Source organism: Microtus ochrogaster, linkage group LG4, assembly GCF_000317375.1.
Source record: "Microtus ochrogaster isolate Prairie Vole_2 linkage group LG4, MicOch1.0, whole genome shotgun sequence".
Classification (NCBI taxonomy): domain Eukaryota; kingdom Metazoa; phylum Chordata; class Mammalia; order Rodentia; family Cricetidae; genus Microtus; species Microtus ochrogaster.
The window spans coordinates 41,267,621-41,291,422 of record NC_022030.1 but is presented as its reverse complement, the minus strand read 5'-3'; the positions used below and the strand labels follow the sequence as shown (position 1 = coordinate 41,291,422).

The window sequence follows — 23,802 nt, the reverse complement described above, 5'->3', positions numbered from 1 at the left end:
TGGGGAGTTTTTTTCAATAAACACCCCTGCTGAGACCCATCTCTGTGGAGTATCTTTTTTTTTTTTTTTTTTTTTTTTTTTTTTTTTTTTTTTTTTTTTCGAGACAGGGTTTCTCTCTGGTTTTGGAGCCTGTCCTGGAATTCCCTTTGTAGACCAGGTTGGTCTCGAACTCACAGAGATCCGCCTGCCTCTGCCTCCTCCCGAGTGCTGGGATTACAGGCGTGCGCCACCACCACCCGGCTCTGTGGAGTATCTTATACCGATCTTTGGAAATACCCTGAACATTATCACTTCCAATCCCTAAAATAATTGGCCTCTGTCTTGAATTATAATTGCACAAATGTAACTGAATAATCGAAACAAATTATGGAATAATGACAAGGTTTTACAGGAGTAACAGGCAGAACTGATTTTTCCAGGTACAGATTGAAATTTGGATATGTACTAAGCTAATTCCTGACAGAGAAATCTCATCACCACTGGTATCAGTTGATGTCAGTCATTGTGGTTTCCTTGTGATGGGCAATTCCCAGACTGTTCTTAATGTGGTATCTAGAGAGATAGAGTGAAACCAAACAAATGGACTGCTGAGCTTGTGGCCCTCACCACTCTCTCTCTCACACACACATTTCCACACACAAACCTTTCCCAATGAACAGTACAGAACATATTCCATCTTTCTCAGGAAAACAAACTTGAAATTCACAGGTTGTATTTTTAACTTAAAATAAAATAAATAAATTACCTATTTAAAAGAATGTGATTTTAATAGGAAACACTAAAATAGTTCTGCATATAAGTATAATGTGTATATATATATATATATTCATACATAATTGAAATTTAGAAGCACAGTGTTGAATGAAAGGCAATCAAAACTCCATTTGACATGCAAGAACAATCATTCTAATGGCAAGAGATTTGAGCACTTAGGATTTAAAGGAAGGATTGTATTTCTGCAGACATTATTATTGAAAAATATCAGGCTTCTGCATTTTAACACTTGAGAAACTGAATGTGTGCTACCAAGATAGAGAAATAAAGAAACAAAGATCTTAGCATCAAATCTTTAAATACCTAATGGTTTGTAAATGTGTGTGTGTGTGTGTGTGAGAGAGAGAGAGAGAGAGACAGAGAGAGAGACAGAAGAGCGACAGAGGCAGAGACAGAGAGACGAGAGGCAGAGACAGAGAGACGAGAGGCAGAGACAGAGAGACAAGAGGCAGAGACAGAGAGACGAGAGACAGAGACAGAGAGATGAGAGGCAGCGAGAGACAGAGAGAGAAGTGGGAAAGCAGGATATGCAGGGATTAGACCCTACGATTGCAGTCCTAACCCGGGAAAGGGACAGAAAGTGGAGAATTGGTGCATCTCTCCCTCCAATGACCTCAGTTAACCTCACAGAAAGGATAGTCAGTCTCCAACAAGTTCAGTGCATGGCCAGACTGGCTTCATGTATAATTGTATCTATTTCTCTGACATAATTATTTGAGGCAAATTTCAGATATGTTACTTTATGATTATCAGGATGTAACTACTAAAAGATACAGAACCTTAAAAACATAACCCCAAGATTAACATCAATCCTAAAAGAGATTCTGTCTAATGCAATCAAATACCAATTTGTCATTTCAATTTCCTCAGTTGCTATGGAGTTTTATTTTTTTTTTATGTCACATATTACAATGGACTATAGTGTCTCCTGGGACTGTGGTCTAACACATTTTTTTCCTCTCCCTTGCCCTGTAAGGATATTGAGATCTAAATTGTTTCAACAATAGGATTATAGTATTTATGAGGACTGGGTGTTGTTTGCTTGCTTCTTAGATAAGTTTCTCTAATTGTTCCTTTTTTTAGCCAAGAATTTTATAGAAGCTAGTTCAAAGATTAAGACAGCAAAGTAATCAAATTCAGGATGCCCATAGCCAAAAGCAAGAACCAGACATGGATATAATTAACTCTAAAAAAAGGCAAAATACAATATGCTTTCAGAGTGTTCCACAGGGTTTGCAGTTGTATCAGTATTAATGGAGTGATACAGCTTCAACTTCTCCACAACCGTGACACGGTGTGGAGAGGGCAGCCCCGGGGACGCTTTCATCAAATACCAGAACTCTGTGGAGCATAATTTAATAGGTAATCTCAAGGATTCCTTCTAGCTCCACACCTCTGCGTGAACATGAGCTATATGGTATAATTCATGATGCCTTTGTAAGCTCACAGCCTTCCTTTAAGGGTATACTTGAGCAAAGATAGGGAATGTTAAGGACAAAAAGTCACTAGTGGTAGCTTTCCAGCTAACACGAAGCGTTTCTACTTTGCCAACAACTCTACAAAGTAGCCTTAGACTAGGCAATGCATCGACATGCTTCAGTTCCTCTTCCAAGCAAAACAAAGCAAAACACCTGCTAGCAACAGAAACCATCTATTTGGAGAAAGGTTTCAAGAGGCACAGAACAGCCCGATGCTTGGGTAGGACGATTTCAGTAAATCTGCCGTATGCTTATTTATGCCTGGATACTTTATCTTCAGAATTTTATTTTTCTCTGTATGTCTGGTGTTTTAATTTTTCCCCTGAGATTCATGCAACTACTTCTTTAGGCACAGACAGCACACATTGTCCTGGAAGATGGAACGAAGATGAAAGGTTACTCCTTTGGCCATCCATCCTCAGTTGCTGGTGAAGTGGTTTTTAATACTGGCTTAGGAGGGTGAGTATTCTGTCCAAATGCTTTTCCCTCTATGTAGAAGACCTGGGTGATGTAACTCATGATAACATGTTGAAATCACTGCACCTTTGAATTGCATACTGTAGTGCCATAGGGCTTTGTGTATTTCCTATGTAGCCAGCCTGGAGACAGGTATAGACACATACTTGCTGTTCCTGGAAAAGAAATAGAACATAGAAGCATCATGGCCCCTTAAACAAAATAGAAGTAAACTAATCCTAGAAATGTATGTTATGAAGACATCAGTTGAGACTCCCAAATGGGGAAGTATTTATCTGATGGCAGTGAAACTTGAAGCATGGGAAAGACAAAGCATCATCTCAGTGAAGTTAAACCCACTCCTGCACATTTAATAAGAACACTTGAGTATTTTGTATAATTTTGCCTTTGAATAAAAAAGATGAATTAATAAGATAAACTAAGACAGGCCAGTAGTGACAAGGCCCACATATCTAATATTTATTTAAAGATTTATTTATTTTTGTTATTTATTCGTGTGTGTGTGTGTGTGTGTGTGTGTGTGTGTGTGAAGGAACACATGGTAACCAGAGAATGGATCTCCCTGGAGTTAGAAATATAGGCAATTTTGAGTTGCTTAATGTTAATGCTGGAAACTGAACTTAGGTTCGCCAACAGAGCAGTAAATGCTCCTAACTCATGAGCCATCTCTTTAGTTTTGTATCTAGTATTTTTAATAGTTATCTATTATGACCCAATTTAGTATTTAAGATTTACTAACGAATGGGTGACAATTACAATGAGAACTGTTATATAATTCATGTGGCTGATCTTACCTAGACAACCTGGGGAGCAGGAGACTGCACTTCTGGTCTCTGGATGTAGTAGCAGAGAATGGGATGTTGAACCTTACTTAATCTTTTGGAGTGTCAGTTTCCCTGTGTACAAAGCAAGGGGGATAGATTACACAGTACGACAGCTGGAGACTTAAACCACGTGTATTTTAGGAAAAATAGGACGCTATTATTTTAAAAGGTTTCCGTTAGAGAGTCAGTCAGCTAGCTTTCTATGAGATATTTGATGAACACTTCAGGGAAATTCACATTAGCCTTGTAAGGAGAAAGGAGCATCGGGTTAACTGATACTGAGTGTATTGATAGATCAAGCCTGTCATGATATTATTAATGTTCAGTTTCCCTAATCCTCACCTCTCTCTGTAAAATGAAGACTATTAGTGGTTTTAAAATCAGCCCCAGTGGTGAGAACATTAAATTACAGTGTATAAAACCTGTTTGCAAAGTTTTGCTTCGCCAGGCAATCATTTAAGCTTTTCGACAACACTAATTACTAGCTGTGTTAATATACCTGCCAACAAACAACTGTTTAATAGAGATCAGAATGATGGAGGGCACTAGAGTTTTCTTCTTGGAGATAGATTACGGGTAATAAATCTTGTCACACCACAAAAGTCAAACAGGACCTGATGGATTAATTTGCTTTCAACACTGTAGCTCTCTAGCACGTGCTACATTTATGAACTCACTAGAGAGTACCATGAGCCTGTATTTAAGGAAAAGGCCAGGTCCCTTAAAGAAAGAAGCCAAGGAAGATAAAATTAATTCAAAGCCTTTTTCTTGGTGTAGAAGAGATATTCATGTGTTGGATTAGTCCACAGAACTTATGTTTTTTTTTGAGATATGTAGATCTCATCTACTGTCTGTCTCTTTCAGTAACATGGTTATAATTAAGCTTTTTTTCATCTTCAAGAAATGCGTTTATATTGTGTATAAGCCTTGGTTAAAAATTTATTAGTTGCTGACAGGTGAGAGGCATCTGAGAAACAAGCTGATGGAAGCTTGAGTCCGTGCATCTCTCCGGGGAAGGTGGAACGGGAAGACAAAGTGTTCTGTTGACAAAGTTAGTTCTGGTAGGACTTAGCTTGGAAGGGGTTGAGAAATTTATGTTGACTGCTATCTGAGCTGTATTGGATTGGTTTCAAGGTTGTCGATTCCGTCCTGATCAGCACCTAAACTCACACTTGCTGTAATAATCCACAAGCGAGATTTGTTCTCAGTCTGCAGGAAGACAAAATGTAAGGGGGCAGGAAAAAAGAAAGCATCTTCAAGTGCATGGAATAAGTGTTGCTAGTTCCTAGTATTTATGGGAAAATGTCCCCCTCCCCACATAGTATTTCTCTCTCTCTCTCTCTCTCTCTCTCTCTCTCTCTCTCTCTCTCTCTCCCACACACACACACACACACACACACACACACACACTTTAAAATTCTGCATTCCTTCCAAATTCCATTTTCAGTACTTTAAAATAGTTAATTTTTGAGTCAGTAATGCTGTAGGTGAGTGATATTTTTTCAAGTTTATAATAACTATCAAATTTGTAAGCTTCATTCCAATTCTAAATGATTTTAAAATCAATATTCTTGAGTTATTCTTTCTTGTGCATTGATGCCTTAGTTTGTTTCTTTACTGTATTCTCATCTCTGTATGCACCCATGTGGCTGTCACTGTCACAATGGGTTATTCTTCAATATCCTAATGCGTATGAAAAATTATGTTCAGCTTTTTGATGGTTAATCAGTTTGAGAAACTTTTAGTCTTTGACAGTAAGTATCAGTTTTTTTTCTCAATATCTAGTAGGCTGTGGAAGCCTTTAAAATATCTGCAAATATTAAATTGGCAACAATGTATAAAAAATTAAAATATTTGCCAGACTGTGGTGGTGCATGCCTTTAACCCTAGTACTTGGGAGGCAGAGGCAGGTGGATCTCAATGAGTTCAAGGTCAGCCAGCTAGGGCTGTTACAAAGAGAAACCTTGTCTCAAAACAAAACAAAACAAAAAACAAAAAACATAACCAAACTAAGTAAAAAAAAATCCCAAAAAACATTATTAAAGAAATTCAAAAATTTTTAAGTGAAAGAATAAAAAACATGAAAATTACCCTTGCATCAGAGTCAGCTTTTCTGCTCATATTAGGCATATCATGGATAAAATTTGGCATCCTCGGGAAATTTCTTTAGGATTGCTAAAGCCTAAAGTCAGATTTTAGGAGTTTAACCTCATAGTCTTTTGATTCAATGGTTCAGAGACTAAGAAAATGTTTGTACCATACATAATGGTTTTACACTTGTATGCCTGATACCCTCTGCCACATCTTCCTAGATACCCGGAAGCACTTACTGACCCTGCCTACAAGGGGCAGATCCTCACCATGGCTAACCCAATTATCGGGAATGGTGGTGCCCCTGACACCACGGCACGAGATGAGTTTGGACTTAACAAATACATGGAGTCTGATGGAATCAAGGTAGTACCTGTGATGTTGAGCTGAGAGTCTCCAGATGGAAATGTTTAATTGATTGATTTCTAAGGATATAAGAAAGGCAAAGTTTCTCTTCCAAAACTATGTAATAAATCCACATTTCAACCTTATTCCTACGTACATGGGGATACTCTTCAACTTGACAAGTTAAAGTTTTATTATTTTTTTTGTTAAGTATTTATTAGGGTACTTTAGATTTTAATGCATTGGAGGAAACTTATTTTAGCACATAAAATATTGTTGCATGTCTAGCTAATGAGACAATAATGATGAAAGTTTGATAATCAACTGCATACTATTTATTGCCTTTTAATTTAAGTATTAATAAAAGGTAATTTATATGGTGATTAGAAAATTAGCATATTCAGATTCTCTAGTCAAGGATATTTGGATATTATCTTGGATTATGAGCATATAAACAATTTAAGATTGACATTCTTACTTCACTCCCTGTCTACTGTTCTGTTCAGAGGAGCGTGGGTCTGATATTTCTGTTTCCTCGGTCTTTTTTGCATGTATATTAAGAAGGTTATTTTATCTATTATGCACATTAAATAACTAATTGCAAACTATATTATTGATAAGCTAAATAGTTGAAAGGCACATTGTGTCTGGAAGAGACAGTCCCTTCGTTTGGGGATTTGCCTGGAAGGCAAACCTGCTTTCCCAAAGGACTGTTAAGAAAAAAAAATAAACTTAAATAAAAGTGTTGATAGCTTTTTCTTACATCATGTCTTCAGAGTTTTAAGACTCTTTATCAATGGCTAAAAATACATTAAAAAGTACAAACTTAACCTTTAAGTTGAGTCACAGGAAATGCATGTTTGGTGAATCCCCTTTCAAAGTGTCTGCCTGTCTTTCTAGGTGGCAGGCCTGCTGGTGCTGAATTACAGTAATGACTATAACCATTGGCTGGCTACCAAGAGTCTGGGGCAATGGCTACAGGAGGAGAGGGTGAGACCTTGGATAAGTTTCGTTTCTCTGGTGACTGGTTACTGGGTTTAGGGGGAAACCTGGGAGGTCTGGAACTACGTTAAATAAAGAGGATGAAGATGTTTGTGCAACTTTGGGGTTTACAACAACAACAACAACAACACCATCATCATCAACCACAATCTTGTATATTGTGCAATTTCTCCAGAACTCAGGCTCTGAATACACAGAGCTGCATTTTTCAGTTTATCCACTAGGTGGTGCCGACACAGTTGTAGCAGTGTTAATCATTTAGAAAATGCAACAAGGAACATTTTAGAAATTTCCATTCTCTTGAGAAATATTAGTCACCCTCCAATTTCATCTGTAGTTTAGCCCCCCCATTCTGGGTTCTAGCACAAGGTCTACTATAACTATGAGCTGTATGTGTAGGGTGTATAATCATTCCATCCAATATTTTCTGTTATCTTTAATTCTTACCAGTATAAATAGATTCTCACCAAGTATTTTGAGTTTTAAACATTATGATAAACTAATTGGATATAATTTCACTTAAAGTTATATGGAAAAACTGTTAAACCTTGCATTCTTTCCATAGTTTAAGTGCTAATACCTTATCAGAGAATTCACCCTGAGTATTAGGGATTCTTCAATGGACAGACCTTTGATGTTTAGTTTCATCTTCACTGCTACTGTAGCTGGCTTTGTTCAACTGCTGCTGATCCTGTACCTATGAATGCTATGTCAAGGAAATTCTGATTCTCCAATGAGGGTTCACCTATTGGGAATTGTGACAAAGTAAAAATTAAAAACAAAAATATTGATCCTGAATTCCTAGGTCTTAGTTCCTAAAATTTATAAGACAAGAAGGCACTTCTGTTGTGTCCTGTGTCCCCACTGATTTATTCTCAGCCATTAAATCTTTATTTATCTTGATTTGGAAGATAGCTAGTTTCTGTATGGTTATTTAGCTCTCAGTCTCCCCCTTGCGTTCCTCTGTCTGTCTGTTTGCCTCCTCTTTTTACACCTCTCTTCTTTTTTCTCCTTGTTCTCTGTCTCCATTCCTTCTTTGTGTCTCCTTCTCTTCGTCTCTCCCTCACCCACACATACACACACATACTCTTTGTGTTAGCTAACACATTCAATTTTCTTTATGTTAAAATTAATCATTTTAGTTTCAACCTTGTTAGAGTGTGCTTTCAATATATGAAGACCATGGCTGTCTTTATCCAATCTAATAAAAAATGAAAAGAAAACCAAAGGATGTATTGACTAACTAATAAATAGGATGGACAATTATTAGAAAAATGTAACTATACAACACAAACCTTAAGAAAAATTATGTTGAGTACCCACTGCTTATCAGAAATTAAGAAAAAATTGTGTTGAGTACCCACTGTGTATCAGAAAATTTTGACTCAAGACATATTGGTTGGCATAATTCTTTCTTATAAAGTTCACTGATTTGACTTTTTAAAACACAGATTTTAAAAAATGTATATTGTACCTAACAAAAAATTATACACATATTTTAAACAATATATATGCATGCACACATGCCTCATTATTTCAAAATGGCTCTTTGTGTGGACTGTAACCTATTTAATATCTGAGGATAAGCACCAAAGCCGTTGCAAAGGATTGATGTGCAGAAATTCTGAGGACAATTGCGGGTAGTAGGAGTCCTGTGCTCAAGTGGAGCAGCAATTTCCCTCCAACTGACAACACCGTCACCCTGGGTCAGGGAAGAGAAGGGTGGGAGAATTATTTACTGCTCGAGAAGATAGATGAGGCTAAGAGCACAACTTGAAAACAATATGCTGGCTCTAATCGCCTCTCATTTCACCGTCACCGGGTTTTCTCCTTACAGGTCCCTGCAATTTATGGAGTGGACACAAGAATGCTGACTAAAATAATTCGGGATAAGGTATGATCATCATCTTTAGCTGAATGCGTGCCTCTTCTCAATTCCCCCAGTGCATGAAGGACTCACTGATGTGCAGAGGAGGGAACCTGGCCAGCCCCCTCTTGTCATTTCTATGTCACTGTCCTTCCCTCTTCTGATGTGGTTTCCAGGACTGAATCCTGGGTGCCCCTGAGATCCACTTACCTGCTCAGGATTTATTGAGTGCCTACTATGTGTTGATTATGACAACAAGGCAAGGCATTGTAATTCTGCTCACATGACAAGCCTCTGGTGGAACAGAAATAGTGTTTACAGAGTGTGTAACAGTTTGACCAAACCAGAGTCCTCCACGCTGGAGAACTCAAACCGGAAACGATGTAATATTGGTGTCATTGTTTACTCAGCTCTCCAGGAAGAGTTGTTTATGAAATTAGCAAGTTTTCTGTCACGAGTGTGGGTGACCTCAGTTAGAGAGTCCTTCCTAAAATTGGATTAATAGGCAAAGAGACACAGGCGAGGTTTTGCCAGCTGCCCTGCCTGATGGCTACATCTGGCTCCCGTTTGAGAATGCTATTGTGCCATCACCACTTGCCTCTTCTTCCTGTTCCTGTGTGTGTTTCCTGCATACATCTCCATAACCCAGAGCAGAGAGACACATTCCCTCATCAGTGTTCACCAAATTCCCCCAATGCACCTACACTTTCTCACCAAATGTTAACACATTCAAAAGGAAACAAGACAGTTTGGTAGTCTACACCAACACAGGTCCTCCCAGAAAATCGTTGCAAATTCGTTGTTAGAATAAAGTTAGGTCTCTGCATCTGTAGGTTTTGTACAGATGATTAAAAATTGCTTTTAAAATTTCTTATATTTTATCATTTCCTCTAAAAATACAGCATCCTGCCTCTTCACATAATGCCTGCATTGTATTAACTACTGTAAGTGACCTAGATATGATTTAAAGTCAGATTCATTTTCTATGATGCATCTGAGCACGGTGGATTTTAGTATTCAAGGAGGCTCCTAGAGCCAGCACCGCAAGGGTAGCCAGGGCAAGTGTATTGACACAGCCACTGTAAACGGAGGAGTGGTATTGAATGTGGAGGGGGTAGCAGCTCTGACCAGGCGGAAGGCAGGAAGAGCTCATGCTGCCGCCGGCTCTGCTTCTCAATGTGTTATCCCTCCAGCGGGTTTCCTGGGAAGAGGCTTTGGTGAGATTCTGTATTCCAAGCGGATTCTTGTGTTTTCCTAGTCTAACAGTGAGTGGAACTTGTAAACAGAAATGTAGCATCTAGGACCAGACCAGAAGGAAATCAGAATGCAATTCAGGCTGCAGAATTGGCAGGCTGGAGAGAAGATAGCCAGGCCTGATGACTGTGAAAACTCTTTCCAAGACCACATTGCGTCTTCTGTGTCACCGGTGTGCTGGGCTCACATGAACTCGACTTTTTATTATAGGGACTTTGATTTGTAAAAAATCTGGTTGAATAGTATAGGGCACGTAGCAGCATTATAGGTTACATGTGCTTATGGCTGATATTGACTCATACTAAAAATATGAGTTATAACTTTCACTTCCATTACTCATAGTTTAAAAACTCAAATTGCATTTCACATAGCATTAGGAGACAACAGGTTTCAGGATTTAGGGTGTATAAGTATAGAAACGTGTACTTGGATCTAAAAGGTAGGCAGAAATCACCACAAACTTCAGTTTGAAAGTTAAAGGGGGTTTTGGGTTATTTTCCTAGGCTTTGGTGTTAGCACCCTGGCTTTCACAACGGCACTAAAATCCATAGAGCATTCCACAGCGTGCTGGAGTTTTCAACCTGTGTTCACACAATGACGTCTCTAAAAAAATCAGTTAAGAGGGAAATAAACCTTTTGTTTCCTTCAGTGCAATGATATTCTAGGGGAACGCCAATAAGTAGATACAGAATGTCATTTCCTAGACACCTCTAAGCAGACTTCCTAACAAACAAGTACATCTCAATATGTAGCTGATAAAAGCAAGATAACATTGCCATGTCCAATCTAGCAAGACTGATTGTAAAAATGTCATAGAGGGTTGAGCATTCCATAAAGATCATGCAATCTGGAACATCTACATACTGATGTGTCTAACATGATGATGTGCTTTTATTGTGACTTCTAGAAATTTCTGACATATCAAATTGCATTTTCACCTTTTCTGAGGTTCAAATTTGCTATCAAATTATATAATAAGTTCTTTTTATTTCTTGGTAGTTTTTAGATGTCATCTTTTCTTTCCAAACAGATTGTTTTGTCTGCTTCTGCTGTGTAATAGTTTTAGGTCCAAGGAACTAGGGTCCCTGGGTTTCTGATTAGTCTACCTAGTTTGGAATCTGTTGACCTGAATTCTGCTGAACTTAACTTTAATGGCCTCAGCTCTCAAACAGCTTCTCATAGGACTGGGTGACAGCTCAGTTGATAAAATGCTTCCCTTGAAACTTTGAGGAACTGAGTTTGAGTCTCACCCATGTAAAGAAAATCCTGTCCATGGTGATGCATTCTTGTCATCGCAATGCCAGGGAAGCAGAGATGGACAGATCCCTATGGCTTAAGGACCAGTGAGCCTGGTGTTGCCAGCAAGCTTCAGGCCAATGAAAGACCTGCTGCCAGGGCAGACAGGAATGACACCTTGGTTGACATCTAGTCTCCATTTGCATGTTCTTGTGAGCACACATGTACCTGTATACCTTCCATTTGTATGCTCACAAGCACATACTTATGTGCACACACATGTACCTGTTCACCCTCCTCCACTCCACAAGAAAAAAAATTAATTGGATTTCCTTGAGTATTTCCTGAAAAGCAGCTGCCAACTAACTACTTTGTGTCATTCCTATTTGAGAAAATGAAGACCTGCTGATGGTTCTAAGCTATGAAGACATCTAAATGACAACAGCTGTCCATAGTCTTTGTGGGCTTCTGCTTTCAGCATAACGCGTTCCTTCCCACTGCATCTGCTTTTTAATTCACTAGGGCACCATGCTTGGGAAGATTGAATTCGATGGCCAGTCAGTGGATTTTGTGGATCCCAATAAACAGAATTTGATTGCTGAGGTTTCAACCAAGGTGAGAAAATTTTCTTCTTACTTTTTTGTTTTGTTTTATCCACTTTAAGCCTACTAGTTTTATAACATTAAAATATTTATCTTTCATCTCCCATAAGCACCTGATCTGAAAGGGGAAAGTGGCCCCACAGCAACTGATATATATGCCATCAAATCTTTCCTTGTAAAGTCAGAAGCCTTTCTTACAGACATTCTTGGAAATCTCAAGCCACTATTTAGAAGCTTTTCCCTATGATTTTAGCTTCCTTCTTGTCTTTCACTAGTTCCCTAGTTTAGGGCTTTAGATCACAGCAAATAGAGAAGGTACAGAAGTGTTAAAGGCAGATATAATACTGAGTAGGATAGAAAGCTAACACCCTGAAAGGTAAACGAGAGAACATTATAGGAATTAGACAAAATAATAGCCAGGCATGCTCATGCACGCCTTTATCCCCAACACTCGGGAGGCAGAGGCAGGTGGATCTCTGTGAGTTCGAGGTCAGCCTTGTCTACAGAATAAACAGAATAAATTCCAGGACACCCAGGGCTGTTACACAGAAAAGCCCTGTCTTGAAAAACAGCAGAGAGAGAGAGAGAGAGAGAGAGAGAGAGAGAGAGAGAGAGAATAAAAATAATAAAAGTCTAGGGTCATTTTGTGCAGGGAAAATATTTGTTTTTTAACTAATTAATTAATTTCTGCAAACCAATTTCAGTCATTCCTCCCCCCTCTCTTCCTGCTACCCCCACCTACCCCCATCCTCTCTTCAGAGAGGATAAGGCCTCCCCTAAGAAGTCAACTAAGTCTGTCCCCTCATCTTACTGAGACAGGATCAAGCCCCCGCCCCCCACAACATACCAGTGTTGAGCAAGGTATCTCTCCATAGAGAATGGGTTCCACAAAGTCAGTTTATGCAGTAGGATTAGATCCTGTTCCCCCTGCCAGTGACCACATACACTGCCCAAGCCCCACTGTTGTCACCTGCCTTCAGGGGACTTAGTTCAGACCTATGCAGATTCCCTAGTTGTCAATTCAGAGTCAGTGAGCTCCCACTGGCTTGGGTCAGCTGATTCTGTGGGTTTCCCCATCATGGTCTTGGCTCCTTTGCTCATATTATCAATCTTCCCTCCCTTCGATTGTACTCCAGGAGCTTGGCCCAGTGCTTAGCTGTGGATCTCTGGATCTGCTTCCATCAGTTTCTGGATGAGGGTTCTATAAGGTAGTCCTCAATCTGATTACAGGGGAAGGCCAGTTAAGGCACCCTCTACACTATTGCTTAGATTCTTAGGTGGGGTCAAATTTATTGTGAATATTTGAGCTAAAGAACTAATGCTCAAAATGATGTCTAAGTAACTAAGCGTTTGTTTATAAGAAGGTAGAGAACTCTTTAGAGCCATGCCTCTTGGTCTTGATTTATTTCTTTTAATGAAGCTGTGAATGGATCTTGTGTGATCTCTCTCTCTGACCTTGGAGATCATAAGAAGCTGGTAGGAGAAGCAAACACGTCAGTTGGCATGTACAGAATCCTGTGGTAAAGCTGTCCTTGGCATGCTTACAGGTCACTGCAAAAACCATTCATGATACATCACCGCAATGAGACAGGTGGATCACGGAAGGCTGGGTGGATGTGTGAAGGCAGACACAAAGAGCCAGCTGTTAGAGATGGATAAACAGAAATCAAACTGTTTCAGGCATGTGTTTGAGAGGCAGAGACTTGCAGCAGCTAGGTGTGTCTGATGAGTTATACATAGGTTGATAGGTAGAAGCAAAGGAATCAATTATTTGAATGATACTTTTGGCAGGTGATGAGTGGATGCCAACTAGATCCAGAGAGTTTCATGTATTAAAGCATCATTTGTTGTAGAGCTTTACTGGAAGTTATGGGAAATTCATTCAGCATTTTTTGGAGCAAAGGGTAGGTGGACAAAGAATCAAGGAACTTGAAAATAAAATCATGGGATTTTCCAAATGTCAGCAACACTGACCTGGAGAAATTTACCTTAAAAATTCTGTGATGGTTAAAAAACACTATATGATACATTCATTTTCAGGATCCTAAGGCAAATTCACACATACAGGTGTTTGTGATGTATTATATAGCTTCCTCCATTTGATATAGAAAGCATATGCTATTGGCCCTCTATATATGCAGGCTCCATATTTGGGTATATAACTAAATATGAATCAAAACTACTGGAAATTGTGATATATAATATAAATGTGTACCTCCTTTCTTTCTCGCCATTTTCCTAACAATACAGCTCAGTGAAATGACTATTGACATGAAATTTACCTTTTATTAGTTACTGTAAGTCAGGGCTCACTTTAAGTGTGCAAGGTCTATGAAAATATCACATGGTTTTAGAAAAGGGGTTTCAAAATCTGTGGGTTTTGTTCCTCAGAGTGGCTGGGCTGGTGCACCTTCCAAGGAGATTGGCTAGATGAGTTAGTGTAAAATGGGTTTAGGTAGAGAACAGCAGAAATGAGCATATCCATCTATTTATTATCCATCTGTCTGTCTACCTATACAACTATCCATCCGTCTATCTACCATCTATTTATCTGTCCATCCATCCACCTAACATTCTCTCTCTCTATTCATCCATCTATCATCTGTGATCATCATCTATCCTGGTGTGTGTGTGTGTGTGTGTGTGTGTGTGTGTGTGTGTGTGTGTGTGTGTGCGTAGGTCAGAAGACAACTTTGCTGAGTTTGTTTTCGACTCTCTCCCTTATGTGGGGTACAGATAATGAATTCTGATCTTTAGGTTTCTCTGCAGTAAGTGCTTTATTTACTGAGTCATCTCAACCGTTCTATATTTTCATCCATGCCAAATAAAGGACAAAAATCTTACTGACAACAGCTGGTCCTGTTAATGCCTTTATAATTGAATAATGTTGTGACATCTGTGATAAATGTGCATGTATATCAGGAAGTTATATAAATTTTGTGAGTTTTGTTTGACTATATGCCTTGGAAATGTTGGTCATTTAATTCCTTGTCATATTATTGCAATTTGATATAGCTACAACTAGCTGGTAACATGGTTTTACTTTATAGCAGGAGTTCCAGGTTAAGAATAAATCAGTACTTTTATAAATTAGTTGACAAGAGACTTTGCCTGTGTCATTAATGATCAGTTCAGTAATAATTCCCTAGATGCAGTGTTTTCTCTCCCGAATAGCCACAGAAGGAGAAAGTAAATGGCCAGCATCCTTTTCATATGTTTTACTCAAACACACTTTAAGGATTATGAATATATGCTATATATAGACTTTGTGGAGAGGTAGACGTCTCGGTTAAAGCAAATGTTCTTTCAAACATTCAGGTTGCATCATTCATCTGATACCTTTGTCAAGACGTGGAGTCATTCTAAATTCAGAGTAGTCTAGCTAACTCTTAAAGCCAGGATGAGTGTGGCCACCAAGGCTCTAGGCTTCTTGCTTTCTCTTTTGTTCTTTTTGTTTCTTTGACTGGAGAATTGCTTCTTGGGCAAATGCCTGTGAAAATCGATCTGCCTCCAAGCAGTTCTTAAGATGTAGATAATGATTATGATATGCTCTGAGATCTTTCATATGAAATCTACCATTTAAATGCAAACGACTGTCTGGTAATCTAAAGGGAGCAGGTGGTCTATACTAGCTGAGGAATTCTTATGACTCTCATATTGATTTTATCCATCCAGCCTCTCCGTAAGCCTAATATGCAGTGACTTAATGCAATTGGATCTGATCTGCACTGCAATTTGATGATCAAGTGGCGTTTAAGGCATGATGTATCCATTACCTCATCTGCCTCCCGCTGAATCAGGCAACAATATTTGAGACTTTTATTGCTAATGAGGCAAAACACGAGGATGGTGGTTAACTATGGAAGCAGCCAACTTCTTAAAGATCTTTCTTATCACCATAATGAATAGTTTATATAAAATAGCAAAGCACTTCTTTTTCTCATCGAAAAGATACAGTCTGTGATATTTGCTGTGCTTTTCTTACAAATTGATTTTTAACTGCCAGTCACTCCCTAGCAGTTAGCAATCAATATGTTACACATCTAAGTACAAAACACGCTCAGTGAATTTATGGCCTGGGCCTGGTACTTACACTGGGAATCTCCTCTCAATGTCTGTTTTTTTTTTTTTTAAATGGCAGGATGTCAAGGTGTTTGGCAAAGGAAACCCCACCAAAGTGGTAGCTGTGGACTGTGGGATAAAAAACAATGTCATCCGCCTGCTAGTTAAGGTAAGTGATTGGCCCCCTCCAGAAGCTACGGTTTGTAGAGCTGAGAATTGTTTGTGCCCTTTGTTTAGAAGGCTCGCTTCAGAATGTCAGGAATCTCCACTTTTCTTGCTGCCTTTGATCCACAAAGTGACACATATGTCCCTGTTCAAATTAAGGATATAGACAACTATGACTTTGAAAAATCCCCAAGAACCAGAACCCATGGAAAAGTGACTTTTATCATTTGTTTGTTATTATTTTAACTTACTCATTTTATCCTCTTAGTAGCCAAGGAAGAATGAGGCTTTCCTACGGCATCATGGTACATGCTTAGCTTGGGCTGTTCCTTCCTTCTACTTGTTCCCCCTCACATGTTCTTTTCCAATGCGGATATCGCTCTTTTAATTTTGTAGTATGCTATAATTCTCTTCATAGTCCCCTCTTGAGAGCCTCCTTTCCTTCTTCATTGGACTCTTTCTAGTTTTCTGACCTCTGTCCACTCTCATTCCAATCAAAAAGCGCGCGCGCGCACACACACACACACACACACACACACACACACGCACGCACGCACGCACGCTCCCACGAGGCATTAGGATCCATACAGGAGAGAACACATGCTTTTCTTCTGAGTCTGGGTTACCTCACTTAAAGCATCTTGACTGTCCTCATCAGGTATTCTGAGGCAGCCCACACTCACTTGGAGAGTTGGAAATGGAAGAAAGCCATGGTGGGTCTGACAGTGCCTCCCTCCGTCTACATTTATCATGCACTGTATGTTTGTAGGATTATGTCCTGTAATTGTAAGATTGCCATAGCGCTCTTAGGAACTAACCTAAACTCTTAGAAAACTAATTAAACTTGAACCCTAAAAATCCTTAAGGACAATTTAACCACATTATATCAGTGTTTTTATCAAGTATATTTTGCTAGAGTTTTTCCTCATAACCTTCCCACTTCCGTTTCTCTGTGTCTCTGTCTGTCTCTTTCTCTCATGCACACACGTATTCACCCCTCACCTCCACAAACGTACATACTTACACTTTCACATACTTGTAGAAAGCCAAATTAGTGTGGATACAGGGGGATTCTTCAATTCATCTTCATCTTCTCATCGTTAGAGACTATCAGCACTATTCAAATTATGATTTCAAATTATTCATCTTATTAGAGAAATTCTTCATGAATCTTTTAATAGCAGATAGACAAAGGATCTTTTCATATTCCACTCCTATATTTGCCATACTAATTTACACTGCCGACTTTCTAGCTGCAAGAGTTATAGGTTTCTTTGACTCTAGTTGGGTAGAGTCCATTTGTAAACAGGAAGTAATAGAACTTTCCCTAGAACTCTCTACAACATTGACCAGAGTCAGTGTAAAGATCCTTTGCCCCAGGCATGGGTCATATCTAAATACTCAATGCTGGCTCCAGGTTCCCCAAGGATCTCAGACTCTGTTGATTGTTCACTGTGGTTACTGTTGTATACTGTATTGGGGTGTCTTGTGGTGTCATTTCTCCATTCCATTTATGTCTATTGGAAAAACCTTCCAAATAAACCTTCAAATTCTCATCTTGGAAATGCTAGGGGAACTTTCAAAGGTACAAAATAATTAGATTTTTTTTGCTGGAATTTTCTTTATACTCCATTTACTCTCCATTTCTCTTTGTCTATGATCTTTCCTTTTTAAGTAATGTTCTTACTCTTGAAAAGTTCTATAGATTTATACAGTGTATGCTAATTGGATTCACCATCTGCTGCCTTCTTCTAACTAACTCTTGTTTTCCCATTCTGCTTCATTTCTTCTTTTATTTTGTTACGTTTTTGTTGTTAGTAACCCCTCCAGTCCAATTAGTAGTGATTATGCACACATGAGTGTCTTTCTGTCCTTAGGTATGTCTATCTACTTATTCAATTGGAATGTTGACTAGTTTGTTCTTGTGCTCATCTTCTGGAGGTAATCAGAGCTACTGTGAGTTGGTGTGCACCAACTCCGCCCTGTCCAGAAGTCAGCATTTCACAGCTCTCCTTCCATCCACTGTCCCTTCCATGTTTACCTGCCCCTCTCACGCAAGCACTCATGAGCCTCAGATGGTGGGGGGTTGCCATACATGGCCTTCCTAAGCTGAGCACCAAGTGTTATTTATACCTGGCATTTTGACAAGTGCTGAGTGTCTGCAGCAACCACCACCCACTGCCAAAAGAAGCTTGTCTGACCAAATTTGAGAGCAGCATGGGTCTATGGGTATAAACATTCATATTTGAAATCATGATTATTTAGCAGAACAGCAACAGTAATTAACTCCCTAGGGCCAATGATCTCTCCGAGTCATGAGACTTTGATCAGATAGTATTAGTCACAAAAATCCCTCCTGTATAACAGGCCTCATATCCCATCAGAGAGCAGTTGGTTACCTCCATAATTTTAGTGCCACTATCACAACAGTGGGTACATCTTGCCAGCCAGTCAACATTGTAGCATAGGTGGTCCAGTGCTGGGTAAGGCTGCTGATGACTTTCTTCTCCAGCAGTGTGCATTACAACTCTTGGCACTACATAAACTAGCCAGAAAGGCAGGAGTTTTCCCTTTCAAGGTCTCTCTCTCTCTCTCTCTCTCTCTCTCTCTCTCTCTCTCTCTCTCTCCTCTTTATTTTTATGATAAATATTTTGATTTTTCCCCCTGTCAGAATATAAATAGATTAGAAAACTGAAGAAAAGTTAAAATTTGCCAGAAAAGAAAGGAAAAGGAAAGTTTGAGACGTGGTCATGCCTTTGGGGTGAGACGTAGTCATACCTTTGCCATTCTGTGCTGCAGCTACCAAAGTAATAAAAATCTTGCTTTCTTGACATGGGGAGTTTAATCCCTGAAGCCATTCTTTTACAGGGAGTGTGCCACTTGCTTTTTCATAGATAAAGGGTCAGTGCTTCCTATTGACCATTTGTACACCTTTGTTATAGAAAGCACAACAAGCTACTAAAATCATATTTTATTCAGTGTTATTTGACTATACATTATTTTTAAGATTTCTTTTAGAGGCTAGTTCTTCAAAAGAAGACTGAGCGAAAGCACACATGACCAAAGCAAACATTTGGTTCATCTTTCTTGTGTTTCTTTTCCAGCGAGGTGCCGAAGTGCATTTGGTTCCTTGGAATCATGACTTCACGCAGATGGAGTATGATGGACTTCTGATTGCCGGGGGACCTGGGAATCCAGCTCTTGCACAACCACTAATTCAAAATGTGAAGAAGGTGCTGTGAGCCTGGGGCTTGAGGGCTGCTGCCTGGGAGGGAAGGGCATCTGCTCTGCAGTCCAAACAGGTTTGGTTTCATTCATTCATGTAGTTTTAGGACTTACATTAGTACTTGGGAGGCAATTTTAGCATAATTATTTCAGAGAGAAACCAGTGACGACTCTTAGAAGTATTGCTTTTCTTTGGAACAAAGGAACCTTGCCATGCTTCCTCCACTAACAATGGCTGGATGGAGTCTAATCTTCACCTCTAACAGCCCTCATGATTGAAAACTGGCAACCCAGGCTCATTAGCTTGGTGCAGAACCCATAAGACCTTCAAGTTCTTTAAGCATTAAGTTATGTTTTGTTTAATCTGAAAGGCAAGAACATCTTAATGGATTCTAAGATCCATCAATTGTGTGCCTCTCTCTACATTCTAACTAGCAATTCCTTTCCTACTTCCTCCACGTTGTTCATGAGGAATGGGGGATGCTCTGGCTTTTGTTCTTTCAGAGACAGTATTTTTCCCTATCTGTCTTACTTGCTTGATGATCTTCCCTGATACAGATTTTGGAGAGTGACCGCAAAGAGCCTTTGTTTGGAATTAGTACGGGAAACATAATAACAGGACTGGCTGCTGGTGCCAAATCCTACAAGATGTCCATGGCGAATAGGTAAGGCAGTTATGAGATTGCAGCCAGGATACCTCTGAAGTACGCAGGCAACCAAACACCAAAGGCTTAGAGAATTTACATAGCGTTTCTGCAGAGCAAACGCCAGTCATCCTACTGCATAGTTCACAGTTGTCTGACCACCTGATTCCGTTTTTATTACATTTCTCAGAGGCAGCCTTCTCTAACGATAACTTTGCTATAGTTTAAGGTTATTTTCCTTCTCTTGGCATGAACCGACGTTATAATACTCAATCAGAAGGTATTCCAAAGGAAACTGTTCCGATTTGAAGCTTCGTTTCAGAACATTGATAATATTGTGAAGAACGAGAATGACTTAAGAACACATTAGTGACTCAGTTTCACTTCTTTACCCCCAATGCTGCCGACTTCCTCCCTCCCTCTGCATAAAGCAGAGCTCAGAAAGAGTCTGATCTGAGGACTGGTCTCTTTGTTAATCAGAGAGTTCTCTTCTGGCTTGAACATGACGGTAGCTCCTTCAAAATGAGTTGCTTATCTGTATTTGTGCGAAGCCAGTATGCAATTTCTCTTTGTTATGAGTGCCTTTCTAACTGATTATGAAAGTCCAATAGACCTGTGCTTAAGACTCAGAAAAGCTGCCTGAATTGAGTTTTTGTTTTTGAGGCTGAAATGCTTGGGATTAATAATCTGTGACTCTTTTTACAAGGCAATTTTCACTAAAGCAGTCAAAAGGCCTGAGTTTGGCTTCAACGAGTAACATATACATTCCCTTCACTTTCCTTTTCTCTCTCTTTTTTCCCTCTCCATCTCTCTCCAGAGGACAGAATCAGCCTGTTCTGAATATCACCAACAGACAGGCCTTCATTACCGCTCAGAACCATGGCTATGCTCTGGACAACACCCTCCCTGCCGGCTGGAAACCGCTCTTTGTGAATGTCAACGATCAAACAAACGAGGTAGGGACTCTCAACAAAGCTGCTCTGTTGTTCGTGAGAAGATAAGGGCTTTTCTTGTATGTTATGTATTCTCCTCTTCATGTTTAGTGTGTGTGTGTGTGTGTGTGTGTGTTGCATGCAACTGTGCAGTTGTGTGCACCTGTATGTGCACATGAAGCCTGGAACAGGTTACCCAGTATCTTCTTCTACTGTCTTATGACAGGGCCACTCACTAAACTGGACCATTTTGATTTGTCCGTCCAGCAAGTTCTCAGGAACCACCTAGCTCCACCCCTTAATGCTGCGGGTTAAAGCACATGCATTGACATGGTTGATAGGAATTCAAACTCAGGTCCTTCTTACTTGTAGACCAAGTGCTCTAATCCATGGGATGACCTACTCAGCCATTCTGTCACTTCACAAATGCAATTCTCTTACTTTCTTAATAGTTGACTTTTTAAGACCCAGCTCTTCTACCCTTCTTCAGGATCCATCTATACACTCACCACTACTAGGGGTTGGTTGATATTTATCTGTTTGGATCCAGTCCTTGGCGTGTCCTCAAGTCTCGGTACTGCAGCAGCTTTTAAGACCTTTGGGGAATTAATTTAAGAGTTGGACCCGAGAATTTTATTTTATTTTGAAGAGACTCCAGAAGGTCCAGCCCCAAATGTTCTGGACCAAATTTGTTTGATTTTATTATATTATGGAACCCTCATCCAGCTTCCTCTTTGCTGGGCTGTTTTCTATTCTTCCTTAAACAGTTGGGTGAATCCTTAATGTCTCCAACCATGTTACTTAATAACACTGGGAATTTTCCAGAACTTTATTAAGCATTAACTTGGTTTCCTATTTGAATTTTATTATCTACTGAATAATACATTGCCATACTTGACATTTGTTGTCTCAGAAGGAATTTCTCCCTGTTTCTCATTCCTTTAGGGGATTATGCATGAGAGCAAACCCTTCTTCGGTGTGCAGTTCCACCCAGAGGTCAGCCCAGGGCCAACAGACACTGAGGTATGCCAGCCAGACGATGTCTGCTATATGCTTGAAAAAAAAATCAGAGATGTTTGTGGGTGAAGACTCAAGAAACCAAAATAATTGGTGCACAATATTCTCAAGGATTGCATCTTGGTTTCGTGCATTTTGTGTTAAATTCCCCCATGAAGATCATGAAGTAAATTTTAATCTCTTCTTAAATTTAAAGTGGGAAAGCCCTTAAGAAACTCAAAGCAATGCTATTTTTACTTAAACGCATTATCATTCTAATATATTTAGCTCTGAAATTTACAATTGTTGTGCTATGCAAATGAATTCCCTCTTGCTCTTTCCATCTCATAACTGAAATGAAATTTTAATCCCCCATCTGTGAGTTAAAAAAATCCCCATGGCAACTGGTTGTGTAGCCACAGAAGAAGAATAAACAGCAGCAGGGCAAGGAAAGGGGCTGGGAAGGAAAGAGGCAGCCCGTGTGGTCACATGACTCGCATGATTTTTACAAAAGGGACCCACAGGAATGCTTAGAGCAGTCTGTTTCTAACCTGAATAGTTTTTCTATTATTTAATGAGAGCTTTTGGTTCAGTATTCAAGTACATCTTTCCAAATTAAGCTTACAAGGACTCCCAGAAAAGCCTGCGTGTCTGGAGTGAGTTCCCTCTTCCTGCGCCCAGGAGCTTCCTGGAGCGCCTTGTCCATCCCTGTCAGCAGAGCCTCCAGAAAAGATGCCCAGGCAAAAGGAGGAGGACATGAGTTTCCTAATGAAATTCCTACTCTTTCATCTCAGAGTGGCTTCTTAGATATGTGCATGGCATTTTTTTTTTTTTGCATTTCTCTCACTTGGATGTATCTGTTCAGAGAGTCAAAACTTGTATGTTTTAATTAATTCATGATGAACCTGGGAAAACAAATCACTAGTTACTGTCTTCACATAATGCTTGCTAAGTTTTTTTCTTTAATTTAACATTTAACTCTTAGACTCTGCTAGAACTTCAGATGTGCTCAGTATATGCAATCATGGCACTATGACTTAGTGTTTTATTTTTCCATCCTGCCAAATTGCAAAACAAGTACTCTTGTTGACATTTATCATGTCTAGTGAAGCAACAGAAGTAAGCTCACTGGGAAAGTTTAAGAATAATTTTAAGGGGTCATTTTTTAAGAGCCGACAGAAATGAAAGAATATTATTTCTGACTTTGAAGTGTGAGTGTTCTAGCTTTAAGTTTTGTTCAGCCAGAGTTTGAGTCATACAAATGATATACAATTAAAGGACTAAAATCTTGTTATTCTCAAAAGGCAGCATGGGGTGTGTTTATTGTCTGTAGAAAATGTCTCATCTTAAAGGACTTGAGGTGAACAGAGCCCAGAAGGCTCCCAAAGATTATAGGCGTGATTTGTATTTTTTTTAATAGAATATGTGTATGTTATGGAGCCCTTGTCTAGTTGACTCTTTTTTAGTCTTCTCTGGTGTATTTATTTGTCTTAATTTAATTTGAGTAAACATTCATTTATTGGACAAAAACCAAAACCCAAACTGAAACCACTAAGTAGCAAAACTCCTAATATTCATGCAGCAAATTATAGTAAAAATAAACAAATTTCTCTTTCTGAAGCTTTTTCTTAACTGAGCACCAGAAGTGCGCTTGGAGGCCTCGTGAGTTTAGAAGTGTCTAACTAGCTGTGATTTTTCTTTTGTAGTACCTGTTTGACTCCTTTTTCTCACTGATAAAGAAGGGAAAAGGCACTACCATCACCTCAGTTCTGCCAAAGCCAGCGCTGGTTGCATCCCGAGTTGAGGTCAGTAGATGCAGAGACTCCAT

The 23,802-nt window shown here is 39.4% G+C and overlaps 1 protein-coding gene across 1 annotated transcript in view; it reads left to right on the top strand.

Annotated features, from left to right (window-relative positions):
- The window catches only part of Cps1 (carbamoyl-phosphate synthase 1), a 109,831-nt gene that overhangs the window by 12,808 nt on the left and 73,221 nt on the right, over positions 1-23,802 (top strand). The window contains exons 2-12 of the mRNA XM_005361429.2: positions 2,602-2,711; positions 5,866-6,010; positions 6,890-6,979; positions 8,829-8,885; positions 11,871-11,963; positions 16,092-16,181; positions 19,282-19,410; positions 19,961-20,067; positions 20,864-21,002; positions 21,924-22,001; positions 23,681-23,779. Coding sequence (XP_005361486.1) covers positions 2,602-2,711; positions 5,866-6,010; positions 6,890-6,979; positions 8,829-8,885; positions 11,871-11,963; positions 16,092-16,181; positions 19,282-19,410; positions 19,961-20,067; positions 20,864-21,002; positions 21,924-22,001; positions 23,681-23,779 — 1,137 coding nt within the window. The remainder of the gene's footprint in view (positions 1-2,601; positions 2,712-5,865; positions 6,011-6,889; positions 6,980-8,828; positions 8,886-11,870; positions 11,964-16,091; positions 16,182-19,281; positions 19,411-19,960; positions 20,068-20,863; positions 21,003-21,923; positions 22,002-23,680; positions 23,780-23,802) is intronic.